The sequence below is a fragment of the Doryrhamphus excisus genome, linkage group LG11, assembly GCF_037039965.1.
Source record: "Doryrhamphus excisus strain RoL-2023G ecotype Guam linkage group LG11, RoL_Dexc_Guam_v1.1, whole genome shotgun sequence".
Taxonomy (NCBI): domain Eukaryota; kingdom Metazoa; phylum Chordata; class Actinopteri; order Syngnathiformes; family Syngnathidae; genus Doryrhamphus; species Doryrhamphus excisus.
The window spans coordinates 15,289,127-15,299,571 of NC_136367.1; the positions used below are offsets into that span (position 1 = coordinate 15,289,127).

At 40.8% G+C, this 10,445-nt stretch overlaps 1 protein-coding gene across 1 annotated transcript; it reads left to right on the forward strand.

The window, feature by feature from the left end:
- Positions 1-1,045: 1,045 nt before the first annotated feature.
- Positions 1,046-3,517, forward strand: LOC131132401 (uncharacterized). Its single transcript, XM_058077998.2, has 2 exons — positions 1,046-1,136; positions 1,214-3,517. The coding sequence occupies exon 2, from the start codon at positions 1,221-1,223 to the stop codon at positions 2,802-2,804; it is 1,584 nt and encodes a 527-aa protein (XP_057933981.2). The 5' UTR covers positions 1,046-1,136; positions 1,214-1,220; the 3' UTR covers positions 2,805-3,517.
- Positions 3,518-10,445: the final 6,928 nt, after the last annotated feature.

Here is a 10,445-nt window from a genome sequence, read left to right on the forward strand (position 1 = left end):
TTTGTAAGATTATGTTTCAGCCAATTTGCATGGTTAACAAATTATGCATCCATCTATTTTCTATAAAACTTATCCTCATGAGGGTCATGCCGGAGCCTATCCCAGCTGTCTTGGGTTGCCAGCCAATCACAGGTTAACAAATTCCAAACAAACAAACCAAAAAAATGTACAGCACAAATATTATTATAAACTTCATAAAGTGGGGACAATCGACAAAGCAAAAATATACCACTTCCCCACGAAATGAGAGGAGAACCATTTCATTTTAACCTTATATTGGTTATAGATTGTCGTGGTACATAATTGCACTGTAGCATGCTGATTACCAAATGTAGGGACGGAATGTTATGGTAATGGTTTTATTTCATTTGAACATGCATCAGATTACAATTGAATGCATCACATAATCAGTTCCCAGTTCCACATGTCCAAAAGGAGTAGGAAGAAGCAAAGCTTATTAAATCCTACCCCTCCATCTGGTACTTTTACAATCAGTAGCTGTTAGATTTGTTCACTTCCTGTTTTCCTAATATAGTTTAATTTTATTTTTTTAATTTTTTTTTTGTCCCGTACCGAAGTATGAGGTGATATGACCATCCAATAACATAATGTGTACCATAGTAAGTGTCAATATAGTGATATATATAGCACATCATGACTGGTTCAAGACTCTTCATCCTTGTATTTAGCAAACATCAATTGCTTGTATTGTTTCTTGAATTGTTTCATCGTTGTGCATTGTTTGATTTCCTTACTCAATCCATTCCATAGTTTGATTCCACATACTGAAATGCTATGGCTTTTTAACGTAGTCCTAGCATAGAAGTGTTTCAAATGTACTTCTTCCCTTGTGATATTAAAAAATAAGCACAATTATCAGATATTAGTCAGAACAGTAGACAACAACAACAACTCCATGTATTTGTATGGTAACTGACCCAAGCAAATAAAAGTCATGTATGTGCCAGTGTATCAAAGAGAAGAACAAGCGGTCATATCAAAAGGATCTTGGCCACCGACCAAAGGTTTTTTGTCTTGCCTAATTCCGGCTCGTTGCGCTGTTTGCTTTTTCAGTCAGCTGGCTGCTAAATCCAAAGAGTATTCCGCTTCTATGCTCCAGGAAAACTGCATCAAAGGTGAGTTGAGCCATATTTTTTTCAAGCACATTTTTAAGGCGATGAAAAAACACGATTTTCTTTTGTGTTTTTCGCAGAAAAAAAATGGTGAAAGGATTCCGCCCGACTCTGTTTGTGTTGCTGCTTCTGTGTCACAACGGTGACACGCTGTCCCACATCAGCTGTCCGTACAGATGCCAGTGTTTCACACCGGTTCAAGTGCTGTGCGCCGACGAACGCATGACATCCGCGCCCGCTAACATATCCCGAGAAGTCAAGGAAGTCATCATTATGACATCGGCCATGCAGTACCTGTTCCCAAACTCCTTGGAGAACTTTCCCCAACTGGAGAAGCTGATCTTCTTCAACAACGCGCTACGAAGTATTCATTCTCACGCTTTTCACAACTTGACAAAGCTGAGCGAGCTGGAGATCAGCGGGAACCCTTGGTTGGAGCATTTGTTTCTGGGGACCTTTTCAAGCCAAGTAAATCTAACGAAGCTGCAGCTGAATTACAACAAGTTCCACACGGTTCTTCCTGGGATGTTTAATTCCCTTAACCGTTTAGAGACTCTACAGATGAAGGGTAACGTCATATCGGAGTTACCCGCGTTTTTGTTTCTCAACCTTCAAAATCTGCAAACATTGGATTTATCGATGAATAAAATGCAACACATAGAAAGAGAAACTTTCTCTGGTTTGCTTCGTTTGGAGATTCTGAAAATGAACAACAACCTCATTAGCAATATGTCGTCAGATATCTTCCATCCTGTCAATCAACTAACAGAGCTTCACTTAGAAGGGAATAATATATCAGAAGTTGCTGATGGGACCTTCTCCATGTTGCCCAAACTGAAAGTGTTGAACCTCAGAGGGAACCGACTCTCAATTTTCAGTGATAAAGTATTCGGAAGTGAAAGCACCAATGTAACGCAGCTGGACCTGAGAGGCAACAGACTTACGGAACTGTCCTCCTTAAGCACTATGACATCACTTACTGATCTTCTCTTGTCATCTAATCAACTTTCAAGACTTCCTGAGGATATTTTCAGAAACATCACCACTTTGGAAAATTTGGACCTCTCGGAAAATCAGCTCATGTCATTACCGGAGAAGATCTTCGCTGATTTAAAAAACATGAAAATAATCTACCTCCATAAAAACCAGCTGAGAAGGTTAGATGGCAAATTGTTTCTGGATCAGCAGTTCATTCAGGAGCTCTACTTGTCTGATAACTATCTACAGAATCTACCTGTGGGTCTCCTGGACCGCTTCGCCCGACCGCATATGCTGCATCTACACGGGAACCCTTGGAAATGCGACTGCCATATGTGGTATTTGCATGATTTAGTTCTGGAGAACAGCCAGGACGTTGAGATGATAGACAGGATGTTCTGTGACAGTCCCGACTTCTTGAGGAATCGAGCAGTAGCATCCATTGACAGGGATGAGCTGCAGTGTCATTTATCCAAAGACGAGGTATCGGATGTCAGTAGCTGCAGCCTTCACAAGTCCGCTGATTCGTTGGTGATCAAATGCAAGGTGGAGAAGTGTTCCTCTCTGACGGTCAAAGTGCAGTTTCTGGAGAACAATGGTAGCATTCAGGAGAACGTTTGGAAAAACCACGATTCTCAATGCAGCAATGTGACAGCCACTGAGGCTCCCATGCACAATTTAGATTTTTGGTGATTTCATCATATTTTTGGGGATTTGGACAGGCCACTTGGACAATGTGTCAATTCCGCAAACAAACTGTGACGGGTGGATGAACCTTTTCTTCCAACATTCAAAGTTCAGTCTGCGTTTTGTTGCTGTCATCACCAAAAAACGGATGTGTTAATAATCCACTGGTGTTTTTTTTTCCACTCACTAGCTGCTCTATTATACACATATGAACATCCAGTCATAGAAACCTGTACAAACATTTTTAAATGAACAATAAACAGTAAAAGAAACTTCTCGGATTATTAAAAAAAATCATAAAAGTCAATAAATTGGCTGCTTGGATTATTAATTTGCTAATAATGTCTTTCACAAATGAGCATGTGAGGACAGAAACTGTAGAAAAAAGTAAAAGTATTAAACCGGTGGTCAAGTGGTTAGCATGCAGGCCACACATCTAGGAGACCCGGGTTCGATTCCCCTCTCATGCATCTGTGTGTGGAGTTTGCATGTTCTCCTCATGTGTACGTGGGTTTTCTCCAGGTATTCCAAATTGTCCATAGGTATGAATGTGAGTGTGAATGGTTGTTTGTCTATATGTGCCCTGTGATTGGCTGGCCACCAGTCCAGATAGGCTCCAGCACCCCTGTGACCCTCGTGAGGAAAAAGCGGTAGAAAATGAATGAATGAAAGTGTAAAGCTCATTATAGGGGTGTTAGTTCATGTCTGAAGGGCTCTAAAATATACAGTGCATCCGGAAAGTATTCACAGCGCTTCACTTTTTCTACATTTTGTCATGTTACAGCCTCATTCCAAACTGAATTAAATTAATCTTTTACCTCAAAATTCTACACAAAATACTCCATTATGACAATGTGAAAAAGTTTTTTTTTTACTTTTTTTGAATTTATTAAAAATAGAAAACAAAAAAATCACATTTACATAAGTATTCACAGCCTTTGCCATGAAGCTCAAAATTGAGCTCAGGTGCATCTTTTTTCCACTGATCATCCTTGAGATCTTTCTACAGCTTAATTGGAGTCCACCTGCAGTAAATTCAGTTGATTGGACATGATTTGGAAATATAATAACTGTCTATATAAGGTCCCACAGTTGACTGTGCATGTCAGAGCACAAACACCAAGCATGAAGTCAAAAGAACTGTCTGTAGACCTGCGAGACAGGATTGTCTTGAGGCACAAATCTGGGGAAGGATACAGAAACATTTCTGCTGCTTTGAAGGTCCCAATGAGCACAGTGGCCTCCATTATTCGTAAATGGAAGACGTTTGGAACCACCAGGACTCTTCCTAGAGCTGGCCGGCCTTCTAAACTGAGCGATCGGGGACGAAGGGCCTTAGTCAGGGAGGTGACCAAGGCCCCGATGGTCACTCTGTCAGAGCTCCAGCGTTCCTCTGTGGAGAGAGGAGAGCCTTCCAGAAGGACAACCATCTCTGCAGCAATCCACCAATCAGGCCTGTATGGTAGAGTGGCCAGACGAAAGCCATCAGACCAGAGAATTTTGTTTCTCATGGTCTGAGAGTCATCAGGTGCTTTTTGGCAAATTCCAGACGGGCTGCCATGTTCCTTTTACTAAGGAGTGGCTTTCGTCTGGCCACTCTACCATACAGGCCTGATTGGTGGATTGCTGCAGAGATGGTTGTCCTTCTGGAAGGCTCTCCTCTCTCCACAGAGGAACGCTGGAGCTCTGACAGAGTGACCATCGGGGCCTTGGTCACCTCCCTGACTAAGGCCCTTCTTCCCCGATCGCTCAGTTTAGAAGGCCGGCCAGCTCTAGGAAGAGTCCTGGTGGTTCCAAACGTCTTCCATTTACGAATAATGGAGGCCACTGTGCTCATTGGGACCTTCAAAGCAGCAGAAATGTTTCTGTATCCTTCCTCAGATTTGTGCCTCAAGACAATCCTGTCTCGCAGGTCTACAGACAGTTCTTTTGACTTCATGCTTGGTGTTTGTGCTCTGACATGCACAGTCAACTGTGGGACCTTATATAGACAGTTATTATATTTCCAAATCATGTCCAATCAACTGAATTTACTGCAGGTGGACTCCAATTAAGCTGTAGAAAGATCTCAAGGATGATCAGTGGAAAAAAGATGCACCTGAGCTCAATTTTGAGCTTCATGGCAAAGGCTGTGAATACTTATGTAAATGTGATTTTTTTGTTTTCTATTTTTAATAAATTCAAAAAAAGTAAAAAAAAAAACTTTTTCACATTGTCATAATGGAGTATTTTGTGTAGAATTTTGAGGTAAGAGATTAATTTAATACAGTTTGGAATGAGGCTGTAACATGACAAAATGTAGAAAAAGTGAAGCGCTGTCAATACTTTCCGGATGCACTGTATCTATGGTAATGGTAATGGTTTTATTTCATTTGAACATGCATCAGATTACAATTGAATGCATCCCATAATCAGTTCACAGTTCCACATGTCCAAAAGGAGTAGGAAGAAGCAAAGCTTATTAAATCCTACCCCTCCATCTGGTACTTTTACAATCACTAACTGTTACATTTGTTCACTTCCTGCTTTCCTAATATAGTTTCAGTCTTTTTTTTTCATTTTTTTTGTTTTTGAGGTGATATGACCATCCAATGACATAATGGGTACCATAGTAAGTGTCAATATAGTGATATATATAGCACATCATGACTGGTTCAAGACTCTTCATCCTTAGCAAACATCAACTGCTTGTATTGTTTCTTGAATTGGCTCATTTAGGCTCCAACTATGAAAATATTTGATCAATAAATAAAAAAATGACTGTATAGCCCACAAATTAAATTAAAATACACATTTTTCACATTAAAATTAAAATGTTTTGCCTCTATGTTGTTTTTGCACATTTGTAGTATGTGTCGTGGGACATACTACTATTAGCTTAAAGGGTGTTTTTGTTAGTATTGATCGCTTTTCTCTTAAATTGAGCAAAATTATTCAATTTGCCAACACAAATGCATTTGATAAAGCAACAAATGTAATAAATACAACACTGAAAACGTCTGCGTACATATCTTTTTGACAATTTTAACCCCATAAAATGTCATGTCTCATAACCCTATACAAAGGGTTATGTTGAGGCATGTTTAAAAAGACAATCCCACTGACCAGTCAGTGATCATCCCATGAGTCTCCTGGGATCAGCCCACAGCGCTGTTGAATGCCGAGAGGGATATAAAGGCGAGAGACGGGAGCGGGGAGGAGACAAGGCTGGACACAACAAGGCACACAGATGGCTACACCTTCAATACAGCATGCTAACCCGCGGTTAATAAGGGTCAAAGGTCAGGGGGTTGATTGGTTCCTCCGGCCGGCTGAATGACATCGCAATTCACATGACAAAAAGTGGTGGCTGTCTTACTTGCAGAGTTTGAAGGCGTGACCTCGAGAGGAGATAATCCTCACTTGACCAGAGCGCCGGAGCTGAAAAACATTCAAAACACAACTTTTAGCAAACTTAAAATTATTGTTATATATAAAATATATACATTTTATTCAATAATATTTTTTCCCATATATGCATGTACAATTAAGGTTGAAATTATTTATTAGGATATATATAGGATATATAGTATATATTGTCATTTATTAGCAAGTCTTGTGCAAAATAAACCATTACAGAACCAATGTTGTAATAATGATAAACTGCCCATGAGCAGCATTATTCCCATTAATCCCATTATAATTTTCCATAAGTGGAAAATGTGGGATTTTCCCAGTTGAGTTGAGCAACAACAACATTTTACAGCGCATGCAGAGCTAGATAAATTTGCTGGATGCTGACCATTCATGAGAGCTGCGGCTACTGCCATCTTGTGGATTTAAAAAAAATACATAATGGGGTTGCCTACAGCCACAGCTAATACTGGGTTTAGATAGAGCCCTAGTAGCAGCTACGGCAGGGGTGTCCAAAGTCCGGTCCTGGGGCCATTTGTGTCCTGCGGCACATTCTGAAAATATAATTTAACAAGAAAACCAAAAATCAGCAGTAATTTTAATATTAAAAGAAAAGTTCATTTCAGAAAAAATATGTAATATTATGAGTAAAAATAATGTCATTTTAGAAATATTAAAGATGATGGAAATAAAGTACTCAAAGAAGAAAGTTGAAATCTTGTAGTTGGAAGCAATAATAATAATAATACCTGATTGCAAAACCAAAACCCAGTCCATGTCATGAATCCCCTGAAGGTCCCAGGATGCCTTCAGAGGTCAATAGAGTTATCCTCCACACCAAACGACCTGTCAGCATCCATCAGTGCCACTTGATATCACTGGCCTGCCAACCTGAAGCAGCAGGTCCTAAGAGGTGACCTGTGATGCCAGATAAAAAAGCAAGTGTCGACCCCCCCCCTCTCACTCAGGTCACGCTCAGCGGGCAGTGAGTGGCGGACAGCGTGCGCCTCATAGGCCCTCTTCAGTTGGGACGGGGCAGAAAAAGAGGAGAGGACACATTATCTGGTGACACACAATGTGCAAAGGAATACAAAGCACTGCCAAGTCGGAGGAGGGGACAAGGGGGGGGGGGTATTCCCACAGAGTTTAGTGCCAGAGATGAGAACATCCAGAGAGGAGGGAGGTGATGAGGCCATAAGGATAGAGGTCATACAACATCGGAAATGTTGATTTATTTTACTTGAATGTATTGCAAGGAACCATATGTATATTAATAAATAAATCCAAATAAAGTAGTACAGATTGGCTATAGTTTCCAAGATAAAGTATTGGGTCAAAATAAGACATTTATGCAAAATAAGGTGTACAGCGTTCTATCTGAAAGCCTGTCTGCAAATTCCAATACATTCATTTTAATATGTCTGGAGTTTTGACATCAAATCTCTATTGGAAGTGGACAAAATGCATGGAGAGAAATTTCATAGCAGAAATTGACTTTTGCATCAGAGTTGCAAGACAGATATTTATAAGCAGCTGGTGACAAACATTCTGAAATATGTCACTTTTTGCATCCCAAAATGCATGGATAGAAATTTCATCAACGGTAGCAGAAATTGACTTTTGCATCAGTGTTGCAAGGCAGATAATTATAAGCAGCTGGTGACAAACATTCTGAAATATGTCACTTTTTTGCATCCCAAAATGCATGGAGAGAAATTTCACAAACGGTAGCAGAAATTGACTTTTGCATCAGAGTTGCAAGGCAGATAATTATAAGCAGCTGGTGGCAAACATTCTGAAATATGTCACTTTTTGCATCCCAAAATACATGGAGAGAAATTTCACAAACGGTAGCAGAAATTGACTTTTGCATCAGAGTTGCAAGACAGATATTTATAAGCAGCTGGTGACAAACATTCTGAAATATGTCACTTTTTGCATCCCAAAATGCATGGAGAGAAATTTCACAAACGGTAGCAGAAATTGACTTTTGCATCAGAGTTGCAAGGCAGATAATTATAAGCAGCTGGTGGCAAACATTCTGAAATATGTCACTTTTTGCATCCCCGTCTAGATTTCGTTCCATTGAACTGTAGAGTCAGGAACTTTAAGTGCATGTTTTCCCCGTGGGTTTTCTCCGGGTACTCCGGTTTCCTCCCACATTCCAAAAACATGCTAGGTTAATTGGCAACTCCAAATTGTCCATAGGTATGAATGTGAGTGTGAATGGTTGTTTGTCTATATGTGCCCTGTGATTGGCTGGCCACCAGTCCAGGGTGTACCCCGCCTCTCGCCCGAAGACAGCTGGGATAGGCTCCAGCAACCACAACCCTCGTGAGGAAAAAGCTGTAGAAAATGAATGAATGAATGAATGAATGAACTGACTAATGGGGCTGCAGGACTCACAGCTAGGAGACCCGAGTTCAATTCCACCCTCGGCTATCTCTGTGTGGAGTTTGCATGTTCTCTCTGTGGGTTTTCTTTGGTGACTCCGGTTTCCTCCCACATTCCAAAAACGTCCAAATTCCAAATTGTCCATAGGTATGAGGTATCTAGGGTGTACTCCGCCTCTCGTTCGAATACAGCTGGGATAGGTTCCAGCACCCCCTGCGACCCTTGTGAGGATAAGCGGTAGAAAATGAATGAATGAATGAATGAACTTAATAATGAATGGATGAAAGTGCTGAAATGAAGGCGGTGTTTTTATTTTTGGAAGCAAAAAACAACCACTCAAATTTTCCCAATCACTATTTTGCTTAATGAGTTCAGCCAGTCGTGAAATGACACCACTCGCTATTATACGGACAGGTGTCAATTAGATCCTGTCCACGGTGACACACCTCCTCCATGATACGATGACCCAAACTTCTCAAGAACACAAACGGGCCATTTTGCACTCTCCAAATGTGAGCCTTACTTACAAACAAGGGTCAACATTTACCCCACAAGGAACGCAGACCGCCCGGGGTAGGGGGGCGGCATTGGTGTTGCTGACCAAATTAACAACAGCTGACCTGATGTGAGTGTTAAGTGGATGCAGAGATGTCACCAGAATGGTAATCTTTGTGCATTCTGGTCCACTCGCCTTTGTCTTGTCCGTCCCCCATTGGAGGATAACAAGAGGCTATAAGCTCCTTATCGTCACATTACAATTATCAAGGATGAATCAAGAATGATCCCCTGCCCGATTCCCCATGACCTGCTCTTATACGACCCTGCTTGTTTTGTTTCCAGCTTCCCAGATGGATTTTATTATGCATGCAAGGCCTTCATTGTGTTTTATTGGTCATTCTCCAATTAGGAGTCATTGCGTTGAAATTCCTCCCACACTTCAACTTCCAACCGCAGGAGTAATTTCTCAAGAGGTCCTTTGTCACACAAGCAGGAGGATGTGCTCAACTGGAAAAGAAAGAAAATAAACCAACGAGGTGAAATCGGTCTTATATTTAAATGTTTTAACATTTTATTTTCACAAACTTTGATTCAAAACATTGAAAATCTTACAGTGTTCCACAACCGGGACGAGAACCGCATTTTGGACCTCTTGTAGCAGAGGTTACGCCAATGGTTCGTAGCCCATGTCACTTAAACGCTATTAGCAACGGGGCTTTTTTTTCAGATTTCAGATTTTTCTGACTTCAATAACGTCAACATTTTTGCGTCCTCGTAGATTCTGAACTACTCGACATGATGTTGTAGTGTATCGGTTTGGGGTAGTCTGGGCCCTTAGTTACCGAGCCGTTCATTTTACGCTTGTGATGTATTGGATTGATCACCAAATTTATGATCACAGACAGAGGTGATTAAATACACAAGCAGGCTAATCGTTGATGATGCCTTCAAAGATAAAAGACTGAGTGGATGCTACACTAATAACGGGATTGTCATGACCTGGCAGTTATGTATAGTGTTCGTATTAATTTGTATTGCAAATGGCTGGCACAGGAGACCAGGGTTTGAATCCCAGTTAAGGTAAATGTTAACATATTGAAAATGTATGGTTATGTATGGTTATTATCATTATTTTTTTTAACAATACCTTTACAGTGTCTGCTGACAAAAGATCTGCCACAAGTAAAATGCAACAATTTTCAGTTGGTTGCACGACAATTGAGTGGTTAGTGCGCAGGCCTCACAGCTAGGAGACCCGAGTTCAATTCCACCCTCAGTGTGTGGAGTTTGCATGTTCTCCCCGTGCATGCGTGGGTTTTCTACGGGTACTCCGGTTTCCTCCCACATTCCAAAAACATGTTA